Genomic DNA, 25,750 nt, shown 5'->3' on the forward strand with positions numbered 1-25,750 from the left:
AGAGCCTTTATCTACTTGTTTCATGATTCAGGGGAAGGTGGTCTTGTCTACAATTTACACATGATTGTCACATCCAGTGTGTCACACGAGAACGGACACGATGAGAATCGAACTGGAGAGTCTACTTAGATTTCTACTCTGACCAATTTGGCAAATCATGTTCTATAATTTCCCTTGCCTTTCTTGGGTTTGCCTAAATTTCGTTGTTGTTTTGTTTCACTTCAAGCGCTGATTGCTTTAGATAGATCAAAAGTCGCCCAAGATCACTTACATGTCGTGATGCTACCCTCGTGATCATCTCATAGCTCAGGGGTAAAGGAGGCTATGAGGGAGCAAAGCCAGGGAACATTATAGAAACACGCTCGGGAGTGATAAAAAGCAGGAGAACAACGAATACTGGAAAGACACGCTAACATTAGATCCCAGAATTTATTGTCATCGCAGCGCATGCTTTAACAATGATCGTAGTGAGATCTGGTTGAGTTGTGAGCTAGAAGCAACCAAGTCCAGGCAAACCCATTGGCTGGCATTAGCATCAGCGACGAGCGGCTCTAGGGGCATTGTCAGGCGTAGATGGCAGCCACGTCGCGCCACCAGAGGCCACCAGCCAATAGATTGGCTAGGGATGTGATGGGTGATCAATACAGGTCTGGGTGTGTTGCTTATTGGTTGACAGGACGAGCCAGTCAGACCTCGAAATCTCCCCAATGGGTCTTGTTCCGTGATGCTGTCAGCTATGATCAGGCAGTAAGGCAGAATAATAGGATTTTCCCTAGAAGATAGGTAAACCTGAAAAAGCTTGAAAAGCCTCAATTCTGCCCACATAAGAGAAACAGAATAAAAGAAGATGTCAAAGTGAGCCTCCGTTGATATTCCATTGATTTTCCCTCTCAAAGCCGTTGTGCTTGGAGAGATGACACTAGTCCCCTTCTGGTCTGCTGTGTTGGGTCGCTGCCTCGAGGATCAGGCAGCAGTCCCCACCTAGGCCATCCACCATCTTCATCAATCTCTCTCTTCTTCTTTCACATCCAATCCTCCATCTAATCTTCGATTCTTTCTTTTCCTTCCCCTTCCCCTCTGCATTCCTTCTTTCTCTGCAGCTCTTCTCGTTTCATGGAAAATTCTCGAAAAAGCATCTATCCACTTTGCAAATAGTCCTGATTAGTCCCGCCCCCCTGAGGAAAAACGTTGTGTTTGGCCGAGAACCGAATTTACAGCTTTTTTTTTCTGATTTCCTGCAAAAGTTCATCTCTTCGGCCGGATTCCTGAAGTCGTTTTCGCCTCGGTTATTCGCACTGGGTTGTTTGGTCGCGAGCTTTAGTCTTCGATCTTCGGCACTGCGTGAACTACTCTCTTTTTTCTTATTCGGCTGGGATTTGCAGAGCATTTCCCCGGACATATTTATCTTTTCATCGTGGTCTTGCTTCGCGCCTGGCTTTTTCTCTCCTCGGAAATATCCTCTTAATTGCTTTTTTTTCTCATCTTTTTCCCTTTCGAGGTGTCAACAAATCACCTCCACCTCGGTTTCCTCGAGAACTATTCCTCGGGCTCGCGACGTTCAAACCTAGCAAGTCCCTGCACAGCTTGGTTTCTCTATCATCTGCCATCTTTATTGTTAGCTACTTACTCGCTTTGCACATCTTCACCTGTGATTGGTACATGTTGTTGCCTTCTGCCCCATCCTTTGGAGATTTGCTGACCACCTTTTGGACACAGAAAACCCCCAACTCTCTCGTCTGCATCTCCTTTTTCGATCGTTGAATCTCGATCTTGCAGACCAATTTCAGCGTATTGCATAGACACCATAATTCCTTAATCGCCGGGAAGTGAGTTCAGCTTTGTGGTTGACCCCAAACGCTCACGTCGAATCCGGACGTCAAAAGATACCACTTGTCTCGCTTGCACTCTATTGCACATACCTACAACCCACCCCTACCAAACGAATATGAGTATGGACGCTGGCGGTCTTGCTCAAATGTCTTACAATTCTTCCTTCAATAATGGCAGTTCCCTGGGTGTGCCAGGGTCTGGCTTCGCCTCACGCGGCAAAGGTTCTCACATCAAGCGCTTGAGTATGCCTCCCCAGGTTGCTACCATCGACGAGTCCCAGACATCGGCATCTGTCTCTACTCCACGTACCAGTCGCTCTCATCTTTTGGCCGGACTGCGCACTGCTCCCAAGTCTGCAACAATCCCCTCTGGACATCAGCAGCGGAATGGAATGGAAGGTGCTCAGTTCACTGGGTATTCCAACCGAGGGACCGACAGGGTCCCACAAACTGCGACCGGAACCGGATTCCCACGGCACAACTACACCACGAGTCAGAACGCGAACTCGCTCCGCAACAACTCGCCTCACAATCGCATGATGTATACTATGCCGGAGCAGGTACTTGCACCTCCGACGCTTGAGATGGCCGGTGGCGATATTCCACTCGATGAGAATATGTATGCGGAATTGATGTCAACCAACCTGTTCCTTGCTGCGCAGCAGCAACGCTTGCAACAGCAGTTGATCAGTGTGACTGCTGCAGCTCAACAATTCCAAGGCCTCAATCTTGGGATGTCCGTTCCTCGACAGCAACAGCTTCCTTCCCTCTCCATCCCTGGTATGGGATTTTATCAACAGCAACTCCAGCAAGGCGTTCAGCCCGTTGTGCAGCCGGTTCCTGGTCAACCTGGAATGTTCTGCGTCTACAACCCTCTGACTGGCCAACAAAGCTACATCATGGATAACAACTCCCAGGAAGAATGCCAGCAACAGTTTTATCAAGATGCCCAGTCCCACATTGGCCAGCAAGTTCCCCAGTTTCGCGCAGAGATCTCTCCTCCTGCGGACGCCACGCACTCTCCAATGCAATTCTCGCAGCCAATCTCTCCTCCCGTTGGCACGCCCTCTCCGCCCCACGAATCGTCTGTGAATGCCCTCCGCCGAGGCCACCGAAAGAACCTTTCATTTAATCCAAGTATCAAGCCGAACATTGACACTGTCAAGGCCAATGTGGGACCCGGCCCTAGGTCTGCTGCCCTGCCGCCGACACCGGCCACTGGAACCTTTGGACCCGGTCAAAGTCGTGCCGGTGAGCATCCGATGCGTCAGCCTCGCGGTCCCCCTTCGCTTGAGGACCTCGTGGCCAAGCCCACCTCCAAGCACGAAGGTAGCAAAAATTTTGCGACCCGTCAGCGACGTCGTGCTGTTCACAATCTTGTTCGCGCAGGGATTGAGCGACGTGGCGACACCCGCAGTCTTGGATACCATAGTAGCGGGGGCACCAACACCCCTGCGAGTGAAAAAGAATTTACCTTCTCAGATGGCGATGATGCTACCGTACGCAGCGGCGGAAGCCTCTCCAGCAAGCCTAGTCTAGGCAGCTTGCGAGCAGTTGCTAATGGTGCCATTGGGTCCGAGAGAAGAGAGAGATCCAGCCGGGATCGCAAGTCCCCAGACAGTCCCTTCCACAGCGCCACCCCGACTAGCGAGGACGGTGGCTACTTTTACTCCAAGTTTGTTGATACTCGCGGGGACTATGCTCCCTCACCTAGTGCTAGTGGCACCTCGTCGCCGTCAGTGGCGGATGTTGTTGCTGGCCAGGGGCCGGTAGTTCAGGCACCAGAACGACGCAAGACGCCGATGCTGGTGTTGTCCAGCGCTGAAAAACGCAAGACACCCTTCATGTAATGCCGAACATCACGTGACAGTGACGTATGACCTTTGATCTTTTTTTTTTCTTTTTGCCAAACGGGTTGGCTGTTGTCTTTCTTTCCCTATCGAATCCTGATCAAATAGTCTTGACAGCGGCTGATCCTCTGCCATTCCTTTCCTCATCACCACTATTGCTGGCAATTCATGCCGAAGTTTATGTTTTTTGCGACGAAAGACCTTGATTGGTCTGAAATGACTCTATTCTTACTTGTTTTCTTTTTGCGCCTCTTCAACTCATTATCCCCTAAATTTTGCCACCTAGCTTTCATTACAGCCGAGGCTCGGCCGACCGGCTCTATATGCTTGGAACTGACACTGGAAGAGAGGCTCCTGCCATGGCAAGTTGTCGTTTCTTCTCTTCTCCATTTGGCTTCTGGTGTACATCTGGTTATGTACAAACAGCTCTCCCCAGTGCATTCCTTGAGTTCAGATCGCATGGTGAATACATATCTTGACAAATGTCTGATCTTCTTGACGTATCTATCTTGTTTTGGCTATGTTGATCATGGCCCGGTCTCTAGTATCTAACCAGTTCTATGGTGGACAAATTCAACAACCTGTTCGAGCTATGCAGACATGATTCTCAAGTCCTACACTAATCCTGAGGCTGTTCTACAAAGAGCCATGTGGCAAACTTGGTTACTCGGTCTGCTAAAACACTACCTAGGTAGTCTCGCTTAGAAATTCGTAGGCAGAAGAGACATCTTCTCTTTTGGGTTGGGTCTTCACCGGTGACTAGAACTTAAAAGAAGGCATCAAGCATCACTCAAAGGGCGCCCTGAAAAAAAAAAGACCATCAGAGGTCACATTTGCAGCTCATGAGTTTTATCTCAAGACGGGTCATGAGGTAACGTGAATTTCGCTACATCCAATTCAAAAGACCTGTGATTCCCATGCACCATGTACCTCATACCTAGTTTGCTGGCTACAGAGTTACTAGCTGCACAACTATTTTGGTTTCTATTTGGCACTTTCTGTCGAAAAGGCAAAGTCAGAAGTGGTGGTTATAGAATTTACTACTGTGGACTCATCCCAGTCGGCCGCTATCGGTGAGGAAAGTGACAGATTGCCCCGAGGAGTAGAGTGAGATGCCTAGCAGAAAGCAAAGGATGCGGAGGTCGTACGGCGGAAGGAGGTAAAAATTGCTAGCCATTTGGGGCCTCTTCCCTCTAATGACGTATCTAGCTTTATGTCTGTCTACACGATGAATAGGGAGGTCAACGGTTGGGCTGTGCAGATGGTAGTGTAGCTGACAATTTGGTTTCTAATCTACTTGGCTGGTTACCTTACCCGCAGACAAACTTTGATATGTCGTCCATTGTGCATCTACTGATATAATCTTGCCTTTGAAGTACGCGGGATCTCGAGGCCTGCGTTGGATATCAAGAACCATGGTAGAAGAACCTTGGGGGCACAACCCCCAAGTGACAAGATTTCTATACACAGGTCAACTCATGAACGTCGACCAACATATCATCACGAAGAAAGACACCAAATCCATCTTGAAACAAGGTACTTGCCACGGATGGATGATTTACTTTACTGAGGAAAGTAAATCTGATTTTCGTTTTCTCAACATGCGGAACGTCATAATGTCATTATGAGTAATCACAGAAGACATACATTTCCTCCTAGGCCACGTAGGAATCCTGAAAATAAGGCAAATTTTATCTATACCGATCCGGGGGTAGAGCAGCTGAACCTTCGTAGCACATGCGTTGCACATAGACAGTATAGTATTCATGTCAGCTCTGTAGTCCAAGCTTAAGTATTGGTCCCTGCGTCCTTCCAGGTCACACCAGTATCTTCAGTACGGCGGGTCGGGGAAGAGGGCCGTGTGACTAAGAGGGATGGAGAGGGTGGCACGCATGGTTGTGCGGTCGCATTGTTGCATGAAAGGATGAGATGGAGACGAAGCAAGACAGATTTAGTCAAGCCTCTTTAGTCTCAATCGCGTAGATATCTTGTCCAGGAAGGAAAACAAATGGGAGATCATACCGAGTATGATTTCCCTTTTTGATAACGAGCACCTCAGAAGAGACGATCCTAAGCCCATCTGAGATTCTCTCAGAGGCTTTAGGAACTACCTTGCACGGTATCCAATTGGAAGTACCGTTTGATGGCCACACCCGAGAATCAAGTTGGGCCCTGGTTGTCTCCCCCTGAACGGTGTCCAGGACTAGCACCGATCCAGAACTAGTCAACAGCCACATCTGTAAGCTTAAATCACCAAAGCTCCCCTGACGTAGGTTCTTGGGCAGCAGAATTTAAGTAATGATCATTGCCTAGATTAGCATCTCACATCTTTAGGTGGCACAATGACGAGCGAGGAGCTCATGGTTGGAATATTGGCTGATCATGGCATGAAAGGGGGGCATTTCAAGCCCACTGAGGAGTGCATGTGTGCTTGTTGAACACTCCTATGGGTAGTAGAACCCATTCCAGTACTGAGAAAAGCAGGGGGAGCAACCACTTGCCTCGAATACTTCTGCAGGCTTTTCTTCGCATTGCCCGGACAGATCACAAACCTTCGACATCCCCTCTGAGGATGGATACCGAGTCAAGCCTCGGAAGTCTTCCGGATGTCGATCCACGGTATGGATACTCATCTGCTTCTCAATGAATATCGGAGATCCCGGTTGGAAGGGAGGGAGGCCATTCATATCAATGAGATTCTTCCCGATGGTATGATGGGGTATCTTCAACCCCCGAGGATGGTTGTAAAACTATAGTATGCAGGTGGGTAAAAAGATAGGTTGAAATCTCTGTGGAGTTCTTGACTGGTCAAATCAATCAAGAAATGATGAAAATCAGGTCTCTTGCATGACAGAAATGTTTTGCCTGTCGGGTGATTTCCAATGATGTCAAAGACACACAAGGGATGACTTGGGCTGGTTCGTTGTCGCATTTTCATACGTCAATGTTGACAAAAACAGAAACAGAAGGGGAGAGATAGGACCAAACATCATTTAATCAACAGGAGCAGGTAAATTCACGCCTTAAAAAAAAAATTAGTTGCTCCACTGATCTTCTTCAATCTCGGATCGTGAAGATCACTCTTCAGCCACTGTCTCGATACCCACACACACCCCCCTTTGACCTGACGCGGCCTTCAGATTTCTTTTGACTCTGCGAACTTGTGGGACCTCATGGGCTTGTGGAACCCCTGGTCTTTTCGACAATGAGCTCGGTCCCCCTGTCTCTCTCCCCTTTGGGGGGATCCTTCGCTCGGCCAACGGTCGAGATTTGGTGAAGTTCGATGACATACGATCCAGAACGTCGGCTGTAAAGACAATCCTTCCCCTTTGAGGCTAGAGAGCCAGGTCTCGCTCAACTAATGTGATAATCTCCTGCAATGCCCGCCCAGGGGAAATGGACCGGATCTATTCGCCATGTTGGTAGTCAGTTCCATGCCTCGGGTCATCGTCCACTCTTATCCATTGAACCTTGCCAGCTGATTGACCATCGTGGCAAATTGGCAAACCCCGTGAGAGAACCTGGCATGGAGAATGGCGCCTCTACGGCTACACGGGGAAATCATGGCCCAAAAGAAATCCCCTTCCAATGCAGTCTCATTGGGCCTCTGACTCTTCTTGATATGGCCCGTGTGCTGCCCAGCAAACCGGAGAAGACTTTTTTCTGTTTTATTTTCAGTCCTGTCTTTAACTGAGAGGACCCTCGTAAATAGAGGGAACTCCTGCATCACACGCATCGTGTCCACTGTCTCTTTATATTAAATCGCCTTGCCTGATTTCCTTCCCCCCCCCCCATATCCCTTCCTCCGAGGTTGCATATATCTTTATTTTCCGATACAATATCATATGTCTTGAATTATGTACACATGACATAGTTTTCATTCCTGGTGGGACTTCCTCCGATCTCAACCCCCCCCCCCCCCCCACCTTCTCGAGAAGCTCTAGACCTGGCGTGCAGGTTCGTACCAGTTCCTCTTTGTGTTGGCGACAGTGGGTTCTTCTCTCTTTTCTAATGTTTCTGCGATGAAAGAGGTGAGCACACTATCTATTGGGTTGTCAAAGCTCACATAGTCCCAGCATCAAGAGCCCTCCCGATATTATCTCACATAGCTGACTGTTGCCGGGTGACAGTTGACCACTTGGGCACATGAACCGCATTGCCCGTGCTTTGATCTATGAGCTCGGTCACCCAGGGGGTCTGTGAGCTCTACTGAGTAACCAAGAAGTCGAGGCCAGTTTGAGAGAAAAGAATTACACGAAAATGGCAGGAGGTTTTTTTGACCTTCCGATCTCCCGCAGCGCCTCTGATGAAGGATCATCAAGTATATCACGGCCGCGTTCCTTTAAATCATCACTGCCCAGTGATAGCTTCCAAGGCCAGTCTCAGGTGCAGAGCTTCAGTGACGCTAGCGCACAGGGCAAGCATCGGAATGCAGGAATTCTCAAAAGCAAGAACCGTGTAAAGCTTACAGCCAGCGAGTCCGAGGCAAGAGACCAGCAAACTGGGTCCATGGTCGAATTCCGACTGGATCGAAGGGGCACTGAGCTGCTGCAAAAACCATTACCCACTGCCAGCATTCCAGGCTTCCAGGAAAAGGTCCCATCAAGCTCTCAACTGGCATCAAAGGTGGAAGATGATCACATTCGTGCGTCAGTAGATGTCGCCGGTTTGACGATCAGCACCAGAACTAGCGCCCCAGGAACGTCAGGAGAATATGAACTTGGTCAGGGTACGCATGACAAGGGGCGTGCCATCTGCTTCGCCCATGAAAGGGCCCACAGGCTCGCATCCCTTCTCAATTGCGCCCAGAATTCTCTGAAGCAAAGCCCTCGGTGCAGCCTAGTGTCTTCAACTGGCTCCAACCCTGCTGAATCGGTGTACCAGACCGAAGATGCAGATAATTTTCCTGTGATCAGCTTCCCCGAGAAACAACAACTCTTCGACACCTTGATAGATGAACATGAAGCGGAAATCTTAGATGGGCGATCACCACTGTGCAACGCCGAAGCCCAGTATCTAGTGCATCAAATGTCACCCCGAGACCTTAACTTCCTGACTCGCCTTCGCCCTCGGTCCCCCGGCCTGCACTCCAGTGACCAAGACACCGCCAGCGAGGCCAGAAAATCATGCGAATCTGCTGAACGAACCAGAAATTACCGCGGAAGCATTCTTTCATCGCTACTCAAGATTTACGACCAGCCTCCTTATAGCCAGAACCAAAGTCGAGGACGTTATGGGCGCTCTCGCCAGGGGAGCTCCTCCGAGTTCAGTGGACGCGGCCTGTCCCCGGACTCTGTTTGGAAACCACAGCGGAAGTGGTATCATAAAACAATCGCTCGTTCCAGCATTTCCATGGCCGGCTCTTCCCGCCGCTCCGGCTCTCCTTTTGCCATGCTCACGCGGTCCCGCAGCAGTGGTGCTGCCATTCCAAGCTTAGGCCACTCACGTCCCAAGCCTCAGCTTGAGGATGAAATTCACATCACTGTTCATATCGCCGAGCTTCTGTCTCGACAACGGTACTTGATCCGGCTTTGTCGTGCTTTGATGAAGTATGGAGCTCCAACTCATCGATTGGAGGAATATATGCGCATGACAGCTCGTGTCATCCAGATCGATGGCCAGTTTTTGTACATACCGGGCTGCATGATCATCTCGTTTGATGATGCCTCCACACACACAACAGAAGTCAAGGTTGTCCGGTCCAGTCAAGGCATAGATCTGGGTAAGTTGGCCGACGTACATGAGATTTACAAGGAAGTGATTCACGATGTCATTGGGGTTGAAGAGGCAATACAGCGACTCGATGAGATTATGAAGAAGCAGAGCAAATTCCACATTCTATTCCTCATCTTCGCTCACGGCTGTGCTAGCGCATGTGTTGGTCCCTTTGCCTTCAATGCCCGACCGGTTGACATCCCGGTGGCGTTTCTACTAGGGTGTCTACTCGGAGTTTTACAACTGATCCTGTCAACCAAATCGAGCCTTTATTCGAATGTGTTCGAGATCTCTGCTGCAGTTCTCACATCTTTCCTTGCTCGTGCCTTCGGAAGCATCAGATTCCATGGGGAACCTCTGTTTTGCTTTTCTGCCCTCGCACAGTCGGCCATCGCCCTCATCCTCCCAGGGTACACTGTACTATGTGCTAGTTTGGAGCTCCAGTCACGCAGTTTAGTTGCAGGCTCTGTTCGCATGGTCTACGCTATCATTTACTCCTTGTTCCTCGGATTTGGGATTACCATTGGCACCGCCGTTTACGGGCTCCTCGACTCTCAAGCCTCGACGGCGTATACATGCCCCGCCAGCCCCATCCATAACGAGTACCTGCAGCGGTTTCCGTTCGTGATTCTCTTCACCGTGTGCCTGGCGATCGTCAACCGCGCCAAGTGGAAACAAATGCCGATCATGGTAGTGATATCTCTAGCTGGCTACGTGACCAACTACTTCAGCGCCAAGCGTTTCTATACCAACACCCAAGTGTCCAATGCCCTGGGCGCTTTTGTCATTGGTGTGATGGGCAATTTCTACAGCCGGCTACGACATGGACTCGCCGCTGCAGCCATGCTCCCAGCTATCTTTGTTCTTGTTCCTTCTGGCCTAGCGGCTAGTGGGTCTCTGATTTCGGGTATTACTTCTGCGGAGGAAATGACCCGGTCTCCATATGCAGTTGTGAGCAATGGAACACAAGGATTTGTCGACGCGGCAAAGAAGCTATCAGCCGAGGAGGCCAGAAACCAAAGCTATGGTGTTGTTTTTGATATCGGATACGGCATGGTCCAAGTTGCTATTGGCACGACGGTTGGTCTCTTCCTAGCCGCTTTGGTGGTTTATCCGCTAGGCAAGAAACGAAGCGGACTGTTCAGCTTTTAGTCCATGGAGACGTCAATTGCCTTTCTCTCTCACTTCTGTTGCACTTATCTCTCTTGTTATTGCGTGCATTGCTTTTATCGTCATGCTCGACCATCGAGTCTCTTGGACATTTCGCATCCATGAACCCCGAATCTGAGGAACGGGAGTTCACTTGTTGTATTCTAATTCTTTTCTGTTTTATGAGACTGGCGAATGCAAAGACTATTGGCCTCTTTGCTGCGTCTCGACCTTTTTATTCCTCGTGTTGTCCTCGCCGATTAAGTCTAAATTGACTCACTATCCCGACCCTCTCCGTCTGGACATATATAGAAGCTACGATTCTCACGAGTCACGACTAAAATCATCGAGGCCTTTTCGCGTGTGCCTGTCTTTTGGATATCTATGTCTTTTATCCCAGGTGACAAGTTTGAATTTCGAGATGGGAAGAACAAAACTGCAATGTCTGAGCTTTGTCGTTGTCTGAATCTAGGCGAAACATCGATAGTCACAATTTACTGGAGTAGCAATGTGATCTTTTTGTCAAACTGGGTGCAATTTGTATCGGTTTACTATATGCACTAGCCATAACGATAGCACGCAAGTTGTGCACTCTGAGTAAGATATGCTAAGGCCTCAGTCAGCTACAAGTCAAACCAGCAGTCGCCTGACAATTCTCGAAAGAAATTTCATTGGGACCTCTTCTTCTTCTCCTTTGGTTAGTTGGTAAAAGCTCTTACAATTTGTGTGAAGAGAAGCTTGCCCAGAACATCCCTTCTCGCATGTGCCCTAACCGCCTGGGGTTTATACGCCCTACAGGACTCACCTGTGGACTAAGCTCAAGGCCAGTGAAAACAGAGATGAGCTCGAATGATTCTCTTAACTGGCCATTGACAAGAAATCCAAAATTAGAAAAAAGAATATCAAAGCTTTTTTACCAGGTAGATAATAAAAAGCAGATCCATGATTGATGGCATGTATCCGGTACTTGACTACCTATTTACGCCATCTCGAATCTCTGTCTCAAATCCAGTATCAACGAATGCCCCTTGTGGAGCACGAGATATCTTAGAATTGCAAATCTCAACCCCCAAACTCCGAGCTTGTCAAACGATTGAAATGCCCCGTAAATGCGTCTTTCCCAGTCCCATGATGTTGGGCTGGGGGTTCGTCAAGATCATCGCTATCAATCAATACATTCATGGTGAATCCCCTTAGGAAACAGAAAAGAGGAAGAAAGGAAGAAAGGGAAGGGAAGGCCGAATTGCCAGGAAACAAGATTATTGAGAGTATACGTAGGAGGAATTCTGAGGAAAAGCGGATGGATGGCATTTTCTATCGTCTCTCCACTCGACTAAGTGCTCCCAGAATGAGACCCAGATCTTCCTTGATTCTTGTTGGTGGTGGATATTCGTCATCGCTGCCTTCCATTGCGAGGCGACGTTGCGTGTTCTGCGCATCGCGCTCTTCCAGTCGCTGTGAACAGATGCGTAATATTCGGGATGAAACGGTATCTGCGGAGGCGCGGTATAGTTCGATGTCATGCACACCCGCTGCGAAGGCATCAAGCGTAGGTGCCAGCCCAGATGTGATGCGCGATAATTGAGCAGAGACGGCAGATGGGGTGATAGGTGGTCGGGTTGATGGGGTAGAGGATTCGCCTTCCGGTTCATTAGAGGGATTGAGAGATTCCAGTATGGCCTGTTGTGAGGGGTCGAGGAGAACGGGGTCAATTGCTTCGCGTTGTGATTTACGTGAAGGTTTATCTTTTGGCTGCTTGTCGGATTGTAGTTTAGCCTTAACTGTGGGGATCGCTGGCTGTCGAAGAAGCGCATTGAGGGATTGTCTTTCTTTGTGTAATCTGGGAATTCGTCAGTCCTATACATACATAACAGCTCCTGGCGATCTACTTCTGTAAATGCTCCTCCAACTCTTTGATCTTTTCTGCATTTTGCAGGTTTCGCGGGTTCGGCTTTTTGACAACCACGGCTGGGGGGTTCAAATCTTCACGGCCGAGCCAGTTAGAAAGCTCCGAGTTGCTAGAGAAATCGTGAAGAAGCTCCTCTTGAATCACACGGGCTGGAAAAGGTCAGATTAAAAAAAATATACTTCTCACACAGATCAACAACTTCCACGTACCTGCTAAGCGCGCACTTTGATCATCCGAGTTTGAGCCTCCCGAGGGCTTTTCCCCTATTGCACGAGTCGCACACCAGATCAATAGTTGTCGCATCCTTCGCGGCTCTGGAATTCCGTCATCGGCAATGTGCTTGTAGAAATCCGCTGTACCAACTTCTCGATGGGGCAACGCTATACAGGAAAAGAGACAAGAAATCAGCATTCAGCCTTTGATAGCCCCTCTGCAGGAAACCTACCATTTGATGTCCCTGAGTCAATTAAAAAACTGGCTCTCCGTCCTCGCATACCCAAGCTGCTCCGCCGTCGCCCTTTGTCGCTTTTATCACCCTTTCCACCTCTGAACTCTTTATTGCGTTGAATTACCGGAGTATCGGCTACCGGAAGTGCCACTTTTGTGCCCTCTGGCGGTTGTGCTGGAGAATGATATCCATTTGAATCAGACACTTGCACTTGCTGTTTGGCTTTTGGTAGCCGCCCTGCTTTCTTCGGTTTCTTGGTCTCGGGCTGCTGCTCTGGGCTATCGTGGGCTCGTGTGGAACGGATCATGTTTGTCGGTTGAGATTCGGGTCCTGTATGTATTGTCTTTGCAGACCCCCTCGTCGGTCTCCTACTTGGAAGCTCCACGCTTTTCCCCTTTGCTGGCACCGCACTTGAAGGAATCTCATCGTCCCTTTGCTTTTTCCGTGGCCGTCCTCTTTTCGGTGTTGACTTAGCAGGCGCATTTTCCGCGTCTGAACGGGGATGATCTGGAGCTGCTTCGATTGATGGCCTGGGCTTCTTTGATGGTAGTAGAGAGAACTGGAACCCTTCCGCATCCTCCTCGTACATCACTAAAGAGAAGAGTTAGCATAATTTTTCCAGCCCTCGCTCAACGGCTTTCAGCCCTAGAAAATCACTCACCAGCTGGCCGCTTCCCTAACTTGTTTGTGCTCTCCTCGAGTTCTTGTTTACTTGTGCTAAGTCGCGTAGTCCTTCGTTCCTTGACTTTTCCGGTCCCACTGGACACGGTCACCGAGCGCGATTGTGTCTTTGGAGCAGCCATTCCAATCGTCCTCAACGGTTCGCGACGCTTTGTCTTGGTCGTTGTGGTCGCCAGAACCGCAACTGTCATGTCAGGAGGGGCTCACGCGGGGTTATTGTGGTCAAAAACAAACGCAGGGATGGCGAAACAAGCACCCCCGTTCCGATATCGACAAGTCGTTATGTGGTGTCCTGCCCTCCAGTCAAATCACCCTGGTTGAAGAAGTTTCCTGGAGGAATAACAAGCGCGACTCCTTGGTGGTTACGAGTTCCGGACTCGGTTTAGCGCCCCTAAAACAGCCGATCGAACTTGACACGGTGTTTTTGAATCAGACAATTTGCTGATCAACGGGTACTTCGTGTGTATAGGGTTGTGGCACGATTAAGATGAAGTCGGGTCAGTCAGCTCGCGGAATGCTAGGCGCGGAGCGCGTCCCAATTCAGAACTGCAGCTAAAGAGTAGCAGATTAAGCGACCTATTTAATTCAATCGCTAAGAAGACACGCAAGGGAGCGGCAGGTTGAGGTCTGAGTGGTGGGTTGGATTCTCGCACGCGGTTGTTTTGGTCGGGCGCGTGGGGACCGCGCTAGTCTGTTGTTGGAATGACCGTCATACTTCAATGTTCTACTTTGACTGCTTCTCTGCCTTTCTGCTTTTCTGCTTTTATCCCATGGTTGTATGATCAAGAAATATTGAAGTGCTTTAATAACTGGCTCTAAAATTAAACTCTCTCTCATCTTTTTTACCCTCAATTATCGCAATGCGCAGATGCTGCTAGATAAACGCTATGATGTTTTTTTTCCAGAAAACGAACAACACCCCGACACCGATGTTGAAAAACAATATGTTCAGTGAAAGAAAGAAAGCGGTGGGAGTTGAGCCCTGTCCACTCCAGAGAGATATATATATAGACAGATCATTGGATCGACTTGAGTAAGGTGGAGGTCGTGCTTGGTGGTGCCAGGCTGCCCTCGATGCGCCGCTTGGCGTCTTGCATCTCCTCGGCAGTGATATTCTCCGACTTCTTGGGCATATCAGGTTCATACTGAGGAATATCCGGGCTGTGTCCGACCGACATTCCAACTCGGATCTGACAAGAAGGCGTGTTAGTGTGCAATTTTATCAAAAATTACAAAGAGGTCGTCTCTTACCAAAGTTTCCAAAGCACCCTTGGAGTTATCCGCCAGGTCCCTGTCGAAATTGACTCTGCCATCTTCAAAAAGCACTAAAAGAGTGCTACCGCCGAATTTGAAGTAGCCTAGCTCTTCAGCCCGTGAAACCTTCTCGCCGGCCTTCCGGGTAATAACTGTGCTGCCGACCATCATGGCACCAACGCAGACAACCATAACTCGGCCATGCTCAACAGAGTCAATGGGGACGAGAATGCGGACATTTTCACCGTAAACATCCAAGGCGGATCGGATGGCCATGGGATTCACTGTGTAATACTCACCCTCGATGGTCTTGGGCTCACCCATGATACCATCCACGGGGATGTGGAAGCGGTGGTAATCCTGAGGGGCCAGACGGAAAACCCCGAGACCGCCGTTTCTGTACCGAGCAGCATCCTCTGGGTACGCATTGCCCAGCAATCTTTCAATTGAGAACTCGCGGCCCTTGACCCAGATGCTGGTTGCATCGCTCAGGCGATCAAATACCACTGAGCGACAGTCAGCGGGAGACACAACGATCTTAGGCTCGTCAGGAGCGGAGCATGGACGGGCGTCAGGCTTGAGGGCACGGTAGAAGAATTCGTTGAAGTTGCGGAAGTTTTGCAGGGGCATCAGGACTTCGGACATGTCCAGCTGGTGGAAATTGATAAAATCCTTAATCTGAGATGCCGAGGCCGGGTCGTCATATTTGCGACCTTGCTTGACACTCAAAGAGCGCAATACACGACGGACTAGTAGAAATTGTCAGCGTACACTTTTTTTCATCGAACAGATACACCTGAGCCCCGGGGTTACATACTTCGCTTCTTTTCCATATCACGACTTTTAATGCCCTTATACAGCAACCGGATTCCAAGTCGCACATAGACACTCATACGTTCCTCATTAATCTGACCCGTGATGCGATCTTGTACAAGGATATTGGCAGAGTTCGCTCCGATTTTGTATCCGCCGTATGAAATCTTTGTGATGACCTTGGAGTACCACTTGCGCTGTGCCTGGCTGGAAGTCACAAAGCCACCCATGACTAGGTTGTCAACCTGGCGCCAGTCCTGACTTGCGCACGTGGCAATATGTGTGATGATATCCGCATCAGAGCGTTTCGCAAGACGTGGCTGGTGGCAAAGTGGGCACTCGCGAATTTCGACGACGTGCTCCTCACCCCTTTCATCTGCGAGATCATCGGGCAGTAGGTACTCATCAGCGGAGCTAGATTGTTCTTCGCTGGACAGGGTTGGAATGGATGTTTTCTGCGGGTCGGTATTGGAAGCCGCAGCGTTGTTGGTTTCCAAAGTGTGCTCGTCACTGCTTGATGGCTCACTGTCTTGACTTCCCGCAGTTGACAGAGGAAACGAAGGCACTCGGGGGGCAGCCATTGAATTTCTCTTTTGCAGGGTTTGAAGCGTATCCTCGAGACAAACCACTGCCTGGTCGAATGTCAAATCATCTGTTTCATTAGACTCATTCTCTGCGCTGAAGCGTTCAAAGAAGCTGTCAATTGTCGACTCTTTTAGTGTTGAGCCGAGAGTGTCAAGCATTGTCGTCATTTCCACCTTGTCAATGCGACCACTATCGTCAGCATCATATTGCTTAAGCATCAACCTCCAGAACTGCTGCCGGAGAGCACTGTATGGCAGATACTTTGCCTTGACATGCAGCTCTGGCGAATGTTTATCTTCCCACCGTTCTCTATTCTTGAGAATGAGGGGAATAGTGTAAGATCTGAAGCCGTCCTCGTCAGGTGGAGGAGCTGACTCGCCATTATACATGTTCAGCGTGGAAGGCTGCATTAAACTAGCACTATCCGTCTCTAAGATTCCTTCTTCTGGGAGGGAAGATGGCGCAAGGAGAGTCGGTGCTGGCGCTTCGAGCATTGATTTGCTTGAGACTGAAGTGGCGGAGTGACGCGTCTTTAATATAGGCCGAGCCATTTTGGATAGACTTGATGAAGACTGCGAAGGGCGGACTCCAGATCGTGAGGGGCTGGCCCCAGATCGCGAGGGACTACCTCCGGATCGTGCGCCAAAATTGGAAGCTGTAATGGGATCAGCTTCCTCAAAGTCGTCTACAAACTGATATAATCCCGTCTCGGGGTCTGCTTTTGGGCCAGACTGAACGAGATTTTGCAGAGGGAAACCTGCAGAGGCAACAAAGTCATTCCCTGAAAACTTGTCTCGATCTATCACAGTGAAACTGATGGTATACGACTGTTCATGCCGCATTACCTGGAACACCATTTTCTCATGATACACCGGGTTCAGGTTGTGGCGGATGACAGGAGTCCTCAAGGTTTTCCTTCCGAGAGAGGTCACGACAAAAGGATCCATATCGAACGATGTCCGTGTCACTAGAACATCAATTAACATCTAGCGTTTTGCATGCAGGAGGATAATCCATACCGTTTCGTTCAGGGGGCAGATCGGTCACCTTGACAATTTCCATGAAAACAATGCCCTGCACTCCAGTCCCCGAGCCTGAGTATTGATAGGCACGAGCTGCCAGGGACTTGCGTCTCAAGCGAGCCAGTCGAAGTCGCCGACGTCGCTTTTCCACCACTTCTGGACCACCTGTCTGGTCATCAGCCTCATCGGAGGTCTCATCGTCCCGTTCCAAGTCATCAAAATCGGCGGGAGGGATCTGAGGGATCTGATCATCCTCATCACCTGAGTATACCAATTTCTTGAACTTGCAGAATATGTCCGGCGGCGTGGCATTGGGGTTCGCAGAATCGACGAGCGAGAACTGCAACAGGATCTCGCCCGACACAGTGCTTTTCTTCCTTTTAGACGTCTTCCGCTTGGAATTCAACGTGTACCATCTAGGCTATGGATTCAAGTCAGCATGAGCCCCCTTCCCAATTGTTCGAGTAACGTGTCCCTTCACTCACCTGTTGGTTTACCTGGCCATCGGCGAAGATATCCTCCAATGCAATATCAAACTCGCCCAGGTAGTCCTTGCCGAACCGATCATGATCCCAGCATATAGCTTCCAGCAGCGGTACACCCACCACGGGCATATCGAACGAGACGTTCCATTCCGGGTTCAGGGTCTTGAAAATGGTCGGCGTCGATTGCCTCGCATCTCCTAATGTAACCACCAAATACTGTGCAACGTGTAAGCGGTCTCGTTTCGAATTATCTTTGTTGGAAGGGTGCTCACTGGGTCGCTCGTGCCACCTCGATCTTTGGCTGCGAGATTGCGTCCCTAATGAAACCACTGAAATCAGCCAGGGAGCCTATGAGGTCATTAAAAAGTTGCACAGTCCCTTAGTACTTACCCGGATCACTGAAACCCTGAGTAGCAGCTGTTTGATTTCTGATGATCGCATAGGACTGGTGCTTCTGCTCTGTCCGGGAGTTGACGACGCGCTTCTCGCCGAAAGGTGCGAACTCAACCGTTGGGGTAGTGCCAACCGGACCATGGCGGATGTACACCAAAGGAAAACAAAGGAAAAAAAAGGAAAAAAGAGAAAAAATGAAGATCTGAAGAAATGAAAGGCAAGAAAAAGAAGTGTTGAGCGGGTGGCTTGCCCCCCTAGTCAACACAGCTGTTGACGTCGAAGAGAGCCCAGACGCCAATCGATGATCCGCTGGTTGTGCTCCGGGTCGATCACAAGCCAAGAAACAGAGTTACCCACTGTAATTTCCAAGTTCCTGTCCGGTTATTTTTAAAGAAACAGGGATTGGTTAAAATTTGTGAGGGTTAGATCGTTGGATCATAAGATCAATGAAATGTAGAGACCTGGAGGGGAAAAGTGGGAGAAACACTACGAATTGGGGGCAACTGGGGGGTCGATTTCAAAAAGAGCTCCACACCGCAAGTTATTACAGGGTGGAAATGGGTCAAAATGGATGCCTACTGTATACTTGGCGGTGCTCTGGATACATGTATCCCCGTAAGCCCCTGCACGAAATGCAGTACCCCGCATCCTATACAATTGAGTATGTAAACGGGGAAGTACTCGAGAAATAATGGTGCTATGAGTTAAAAGACCAAATCCAAGATTAGTCTTGTCGTCGGTTTGTTCGTCCCCAAACCTCGTCGGCGTTAGCTTTGCCTTTGGTCTCCGGCACAAATTGATAGATGAAGACCCCGAGCAAACCGGCCATGGCTGCGAATACCCAGTATACCTGTCCACGACCACCGAGAGCATCGTCAAGCACTGGGAAGAATTGGGCTACCACAAAGGTTGCGATCCAGTTGGCGCCAAGCGCCCAGCTCTGTGCTGCGCCGACAGCTTCGGGCCCAACAAGCTCGGAGGCCAGGATGAAGGGGACCGGACCCAGTCCGACCGCAAAACATGCCACAAAAAGTAAAGCGGCAATCGCCGTCAAAACCTTAGCATTCATGTAGATACTTATCGCGAGAAGGATAGAACTGCAGCCCATACCGCAGATGCTCAGCATCAAGCACAGCTTTCGGCCAATGCGATCGGGCAAGGGGGAGCACGCCAGCGTGATCACGAGATTAACCGCAGAAATAATTACCGTGAGTAGTGCAGCAGTCGTTGGTAAGATGCTTTGTAGTAAGGAGACGCTGTACATGACAATGCTATTCATCCCGGTGAATTGCTGGGCGACCATCACACCAACCACGGCAATAATAGCTGGGCGATAGTAAGGATCTTTGACAACCTGCATGAAAGTGACTACAGGCTTGCTAGGCGGCCTGTCACCAGATAGAGAGAGCAAGGATTCTTCCTCGCCAGATACAGGGACATCTGTGGCCCTCCAACTCACAATCTCCGCTTCAACGTCGGCATCCCGACCGCGGATCCGCTGCAGGATCCGGCGTGCCTGACTGATCTTTTGATGTTCCGCAAGCCATGAAGGACTTTCCGGTACCAAGAAAAGCCCCAAAAGCTCCAGAGCACCGACAATTCCGACCACAGCCAGTATGAGTCTCCAGAGGCTTGCTTCGCTCCAGAAGTACCCCAAGGATTGTGTCAACAAAATACCGACATTGGTCATAATCTGAGTGAAAGCTCCAAAGAGACCCCGAGCACTAGGAGGGGCGATTTCCGAAATGTAGATAGGACCAACCACAATTGCAGCACCAGAGCCAATTCCAGAGAGGAACCTGCCAAGGCTCAAGACGGAAATCGTCGGCGCAAGTGTCTCCGCCACAGGACCCAGAACAAAGAATACTGTGGTTGCTCGTAATGCAATCAGACGTCCGTATTTGGTAGCGATGGGCCCTGCCAGCAGGGCTCCAAGTAAGCCACCGAGCGTGTAGATTGAAGAGACGAGGCCGAATTGTGATGGAGTCATAGGGAAGCATTGCGGTAGACCATAAAAAGTGATGCCTGACGAATGAGTTCCTTGACGTTCACACGTTATCACAGCTTTGGGGGCATTAAGCTCTGCCTGGGTAGTCAATCTATCAGTAAGGCTCAGTACACACGGAGGGGTGCTGTCGTACCAGATGGAAGCCAAATTGAAGCGGGCCAAGCGTGACAACAAACACGAGATATATGAGGTATGGGGTAACCCTCAACGGGGTTAATTCCCCCCAAACCATCGTAGGATGAATTCTAGATCAACCAACGACCTCGGGATGGGTCAAGGTACGTTAATAGGAGGTCCGGAGCTTAAGATGACGTTTACCGATCGTAGAGGTAAGATGATGTGAGGTCAAGATGTTCAAACGGAAAAGGTGCCTAGGTAGTCAAATTAAACGTTGAATTTAGCGAATGAATTCTCCTTCCAGATTAAAAAATGACTTGAACCAGTTGAGGAGTTGAAAGCTATGTTGTACAAGAAGTTGAAGACCTTCTGAGCACGGATCCGACATGTGATCTGACTAAGCGTTGACTCGACTGAACTCTTCGCATTGTACAACTCAAAGACAAAGCCTGACGAATATCTCTCTGATCTTTCATTTCCTTTTTTTAAATATTCAAAGAACTGGAAACCGTGGGAAAGTTACATCTCCACCAATGGAGTGACAACATCACCGGCCCATCCTGATCCACAAATGAGTTTGACAAACCCGCCCTCTTCCTCCGGCTCTCTCTCGCGAACCAGAGTCGGTAACTTGAAACGGAGTCTCCAGGCTACTGTCGATGGTAATTATACATGTTCTTTGAATCTGGTTACTCGTGATTCCTTGGTGTAACGCCTTGTCTCTTTCTGTCTTCTCCATCATGTTTGGGAAAGGGTTCCCTTTCTTAAATTCTGGAGGATTCTATTCTCGTGGTAACTCTTTCCCTTTGATTTTTGGTGATAATTTTGGCGTTATGGTACTAGTTTGCAATTGGGATGGATCAATGCCAACTCATTCAATTCTTGATCTGGCAACCGGAATATACTAATCGGGGGTTTTGACCAGATGCCATTGAATCAAGAAGACCCGGTGGGTATACCAGCAAAGTCCGGGTCCGAGATCGATATAATATAGTAGGCTTCATCAGCAGCGGTACCTATGGCCGAGTGTACAAGGCCGTTGGCAAAAATGGCAAGAAAGGGGAGTTTGCAATCAAGAAGTAAAAAAACAAGTCCTTCGAACGTTTGATGTCTTCATTCTAACCTCATCCAGATTCAAGCCCGACAAGGAAGGCGAAACAATCCAATACACGGGTCTGTCGCAGTCGGCTATCCGTGAAATGGCATTGTGCACTGAACTCTCGCATGTCAATGTTGTTCAACTAGAAGAGATCATTCTGGAGGATAAATGCATCTTCATGGTCTTTGAATACACAGAGCATGATTTGCTTCAGATCATTCACCATCATACCCAGCCTCAGCGACATGCTATTCCAGCACCCATGGTCCGGTCTATCATGTTCCAGTTGTTGAATGGACTGCTCTATCTTCATACCAACTGGGTCTTGCATCGTGATTTGAAACCAGCCAACATCCTCGTCACTTCAAGCGGTGCTATTCGCATCGGCGACTTAGGTTTAGCCCGCCTATTCTACAAGCCACTCAACTCCCTGTTCTCGGGCGACAAAGTCGTTGTCACAATCTGGTACCGTGCACCCGAGCTACTCATGGGGAGCCGTCACTATACTCCTGCCGTCGACATGTGGGCAATAGGGTGCATATTCGCCGAACTACTCTCGCTACGGCCAATCTTCAAAGGCGAAGAAGCCAAAATGGACAGCAAGAAAACCGTCCCCTTCCAACGCAACCAAATGACGAAGATTGTCGAAATCCTCGGTCTTCCCCGCAAAGAATCCTGGCCGGGTCTAGCCTCCATGCCCGAATATTCCCAACTCCAGTCCCTGGTGCTCCATCGCCAACCTTTACATCTCCATCGCGGCTCGAATCTTGACAGTTGGTACCAAAGCTGTATGAAAAATGGTGGATACACGTCCAACTCCAGTGCTGGCACTCCCGGTGCAGATGGATTTGATCTTCTGTCGCGTATGCTCGAATATGACCCGATAAAGCGGATCACCGCCGAGCAAGCGCTTGAGCACCCATACTTTACCGATGGGGGCCCTATCAGTGGTAACTGCTTCGAGGGTATCGAGGGTAAATACCCACACCGTCGGGTCACCCAAGATGACAATGATATTCGCTCCGGTAGTCTTCCGGGCACCAAACGGAGTGGACTGCCAGATGATTCGCTGATGAGGGCTTCAAAGCGCCTCAAGGAGTAATCTTTCCATTTGCTTGCTGCGTATCTGTGTTGATCATATTTTGCGGCGCGTGGACAGACTGGCTACTATATCCAAATCGTATATTTAATTCGGTGTTGGCGTTCCAACAACTGGCGAAATTGCATCATGATGATTTACGCGGGATTTGGTCTTGGCCATTCAGCCCTGGGGGCTACAAGGCGACAATGTATGTTGGATGTTGTTTTATGAATATGGATTATTCTTAATTTGAAGACGTTATTGGAGCTCTGAGGATGACAGTTAGTTCAATCATCCTGACATGCGCCAATTGTACTCATTTTCCCCTCCCATTATTGCCCATTTCCCAACCCCAATCCCATATTTGCAAAATATCGTACATGTTGAACCATCCCCGAAGATCCCCAGATCGCACCCGATGGTGATAACGCCGAAAAGATAAAAAGGATTGCGTAGAAAGATAATCAGTACCCTGCCATGAAGCGAAGAGTTGGTGAAAATTGTCGGAAAATCAGACAATGGATTGATGGTCACTTACCATTCTGTTCGTGTCGCTTGCCTCCGCTGGCGTCATCCTTGCCGTCACGACCCACAGTAGAAGCGTGATTAGCGGCATCTTTGATACCCTGCTCATCACCACGTAGCGCCTCAAAGTAGCCCTTGATGTCTTCCGCACTGACAGCCTGTCCACTCTCAGCGAAGGGTTGCAGGAAGACCTTCAGCTTGTCACGCAAATGGTTGTATGCCATTGCACCCTCGATGGCACGCACCCGATCCATGTTGTTAAGTGCTGCCTCGCCGCGATCGTATATGCTGCCCGTACCGACACTTGCGGCACCATTAGCCTGGCCATCGTCAGACATAGGAGGCTCATATGTATCTTCTTCTTCGCGAAGCTGGGGGTAGGGAACAAGCTTGGGGAAGCACTCTGCGCAGCGGCACAGCTGACTATGGAAATCATCCAGGGCAAAAAGAGAGAAAGACTCCATTGGAATGGACTTGGGGAGCTCGGTGTGCTTAGGGGAAGAGTGCTTCGTAGGATTGTCGTTTTCTTCCTTGGTAGGCTCCTCTTCCTTCACGACCTTCGATAGCTGTTCCTCGACAGAAGCTTCTTCTTCTTTAGTTCGCTTAGTAACCGGCTCTCCTTCAGTGGGCCCTTCATCATCTACTTTGCGCTTTTTTGAGTTTTCCTTCTTCTCCTGGTGCTTAGATTCGGTTTCCTTAGAATCGATCTCCTTGGGCTCAGTTTCCTTATGCTCGGTGGCTGGTACAAAAGGAGCCTCCGTCACATTTGGCTCAGTCACATTCGCGGCTTTCTTGAATCCACCCTCCCGGAAAACTGGCGGCAAAAAGCCAGGAGTGCCCGCATAGGGCTTGATCCAGGGGTTAGAGTCGATGCACTTGAAGCAAATCAGATGGTCGAAATCATCCTCTGCGGGAAACCCAGGTGGGAGCGGATCTTCTTCCTCCGCAACAGAATCTTCATTTGTGGCATCGCCGCCGCCGATTCCATTGACCTTGGGGGCAGGCTTGTTCCAGTCACGCGACAAGCCGATGAGACACTCCGGATGCCACCAGTCCTCGCCACAGCCTCCGGTCTCGACAGTGCCAAGTCCCAAGCACTGGTACATTGTCCCTTTTTCTGAATACGCGTCGTACTGTTCACCGCAGCCACAGAACTGATTGCGAAAGTTATGGTTGTATGCATTGCCTGCTGCAGCCTCTTGGGAGTGCACACCTTTCTTGCCGGTTACAGGATCCTCACGCAGTGTGCAGCAAGAAGTTGATGGCAAACGGGTGGTTCCACAGTCGCAGACAAAGTTGCGCTTGTTGAAGAGCTCGACTAGAGTATGCTCGCCGTGGCAAGCGATTGAACACGAGTAACAGACGGCGGCAGCGGTGTAGGATTTGTTGGAGTCAGTAGGGGGAGGATTGCAGGTGAGGCATGCAAATAGGACTTGTCGCAATGGTCCAAGGTCATGTGTGCAAGAGTCAAAGGCCTAAAGTCAATAGGTCAGCTGTGGAACAAGTCGCGCGCCACCTGCTTGGTCGAGATACCTACATAAGGAAGAGCCTCGCGTGCATCTGCCTCTAGCTGGAGCTGGGAATCAATAAACCTAAAATCGGTTATTATGTCACTTTCCTAATGTGGGAGAGAGTGTTGGGGGAATGCGTCATACTCTTTCGCGGTCTGGGAATTCTGGGAGGCCATGCTCTCACTACGAGCATCCTCGGTAAGCTGGGCAACAACCGAGTGCGAGGCGTCCATTGTTGGAAAATTTGTCTGAGTCCTTGAAAAAATTGGCAAATAACGAACGGCTCACGAGTCATGCGTGTCGAGGCGATGTGTTGGACAACGATGCGACGTACATGTTGTAAGAGTCGCGACAGAACCCAACAGTTTCTGCCGGCAGATTTCAACAAAAGTAGGGCGGTCTAGCCACAAGTGTTTCCCAATATCACCTCAATATTTCCAAGTCTAGAATGTCCTACATCATTTTGTAATAAATTGAAGCTTGATTTATTATCATTATTATGGGAAAGTGAGGCTAAAGAAACATAGTTAGCAGTCTAGCTACCTTATTTCTCCAACTTGCTTCACACTACCATCATACAACACACACCGCTCGCGGACTTATGATGACTGTCATCCCATAATCTCCGCCTCTACCCCTTGCAATTCCCCTCATCATACAGGCGGAAGTGGTCGTAGCTTTGGATATCGCTCACTCTACAAGCACTACAGTTCTAGAGCATTGAGCTGGGTTTTATGCACGCTCAAGATACTGCGATTCTTTGTAGCTGCGGAAATCCACAGTCGAAGCTACCCGGCGCGAGTACCGTTATCATGCTCACACTAAGGTATTGGTCGGGTCTTGTTCGCCAATTTGACCGGCATCATCTCATTTAAATTGGTTTCATGCGGGATAAAGTCTGGTGTCTTGCCAATAGTGATCGCCTTTTCGTCTCAAATCAAAACTCCAAGGTCGCCAGTTGCTTCCGTCAGAGATAAGTAGGCAGACTTGACGTTCATCTCTCTGAGCTCGGTGATGAGGTGAGTGTACAGCTTGACAGAGTTTATCTTCTCAGAACCTTGGAATCCGGCGTGGGAGAAAAAGCGGATAGCCACCTTCTCTGCACCGATAGCCTTGACAATGGCCTTTTACAACTTCAAGGGTCAAGATGAATCGGTTATCGGTGGGTCTGATCTACTGATGAATGCGCTGGTTTGCACTAGGTGTGAGGAACTAGCCAGGCTTATTGTTAGGTTGATAGAGAAAGGCATCTACAAAGGACATGGAAAAGGCGAGC

At 49.4% G+C, this 25,750-nt stretch overlaps 7 protein-coding genes across 7 annotated transcripts; 3 read left to right on the forward strand and 4 right to left on the reverse strand.

Moving 5' to 3' along the window:
• Positions 1 to 1,945: 1,945 nt before the first annotated feature.
• Positions 1,946 to 3,679, forward strand: Pdw03_2272 (CHCH domain-containing protein; the record flags this gene model as incomplete). Its single annotated transcript, XM_014681407.1, has 1 exon — positions 1,946 to 3,679. The coding sequence occupies one exon, from the start codon at positions 1,946 to 1,948 to the stop codon at positions 3,677 to 3,679; it is 1,734 nt and encodes a 577-aa protein (XP_014536893.1).
• A 4,260-nt stretch (positions 3,680 to 7,939) lies between these two features.
• Pdw03_2273 (DUF1212-domain-containing protein) lies at positions 7,940 to 10,546 on the forward strand (the record flags this gene model as incomplete). Its single annotated transcript, XM_014681408.1, has 1 exon — positions 7,940 to 10,546. One exon carries the CDS (start codon positions 7,940 to 7,942, stop codon positions 10,544 to 10,546), a length of 2,607 nt encoding a protein of 868 aa, XP_014536894.1.
• Positions 10,547 to 11,857: 1,311 nt separating this feature from the next.
• Positions 11,858 to 13,772, reverse strand: Pdw03_2274 (Mis12-Mtw1 family protein; the record flags this gene model as incomplete). The annotated part of the gene is made up of 5 exons (XM_066100133.1): positions 11,858 to 12,383; positions 12,433 to 12,601; positions 12,662 to 12,832; positions 12,898 to 13,491; positions 13,562 to 13,772. 5 exons carry the CDS (start codon positions 13,770 to 13,772, stop codon positions 11,858 to 11,860), a joined length of 1,671 nt encoding a protein of 556 aa, XP_065957860.1.
• Positions 13,773 to 14,597: 825 nt separating this feature from the next.
• On the reverse strand, positions 14,598 to 18,274 carry Pdw03_2275 (Phosphatidylserine decarboxylase Psd2, putative; the record flags this gene model as incomplete). Its single annotated transcript, XM_066100134.1, has 7 exons — positions 14,598 to 14,771; positions 14,833 to 15,584; positions 15,653 to 17,200; positions 17,253 to 17,676; positions 17,741 to 17,956; positions 18,013 to 18,057; positions 18,131 to 18,274. 7 exons carry the CDS (start codon positions 18,272 to 18,274, stop codon positions 14,598 to 14,600), a joined length of 3,303 nt encoding a protein of 1,100 aa, XP_065957861.1.
• A 583-nt stretch (positions 18,275 to 18,857) lies between these two features.
• On the reverse strand, positions 18,858 to 20,373 carry Pdw03_2276 (Sugar/inositol transporter; the record flags this gene model as incomplete). The annotated part of the gene is made up of 2 exons (XM_014681411.2): positions 18,858 to 20,219; positions 20,275 to 20,373. The coding sequence occupies 2 exons, from the start codon at positions 20,371 to 20,373 to the stop codon at positions 18,858 to 18,860; spliced, it is 1,461 nt and encodes a 486-aa protein (XP_014536897.2).
• A 456-nt stretch (positions 20,374 to 20,829) lies between these two features.
• On the forward strand, positions 20,830 to 22,459 carry Pdw03_2277 (Serine/threonine-protein kinase; the record flags this gene model as incomplete). The annotated part of the gene is made up of 3 exons (XM_014681412.2): positions 20,830 to 20,920; positions 21,184 to 21,337; positions 21,391 to 22,459. 3 exons carry the CDS (start codon positions 20,830 to 20,832, stop codon positions 22,457 to 22,459), a joined length of 1,314 nt encoding a protein of 437 aa, XP_014536898.2.
• Positions 22,460 to 22,902: 443 nt separating this feature from the next.
• Pdw03_2278 (Metaphase-anaphase transition protein (Mlo2), putative) lies at positions 22,903 to 24,707 on the reverse strand (the record flags this gene model as incomplete). The annotated part of the gene is made up of 4 exons (XM_014681413.2): positions 22,903 to 22,910; positions 22,977 to 24,438; positions 24,501 to 24,555; positions 24,619 to 24,707. 4 exons carry the CDS (start codon positions 24,705 to 24,707, stop codon positions 22,903 to 22,905), a joined length of 1,614 nt encoding a protein of 537 aa, XP_014536899.2.
• Positions 24,708 to 25,750: the final 1,043 nt, after the last annotated feature.

Source organism: Penicillium digitatum, chromosome 5 (assembly GCF_016767815.1).
Source record: "Penicillium digitatum chromosome 5, complete sequence".
Lineage (NCBI taxonomy): Eukaryota > Fungi > Ascomycota > Eurotiomycetes > Eurotiales > Aspergillaceae > Penicillium > Penicillium digitatum.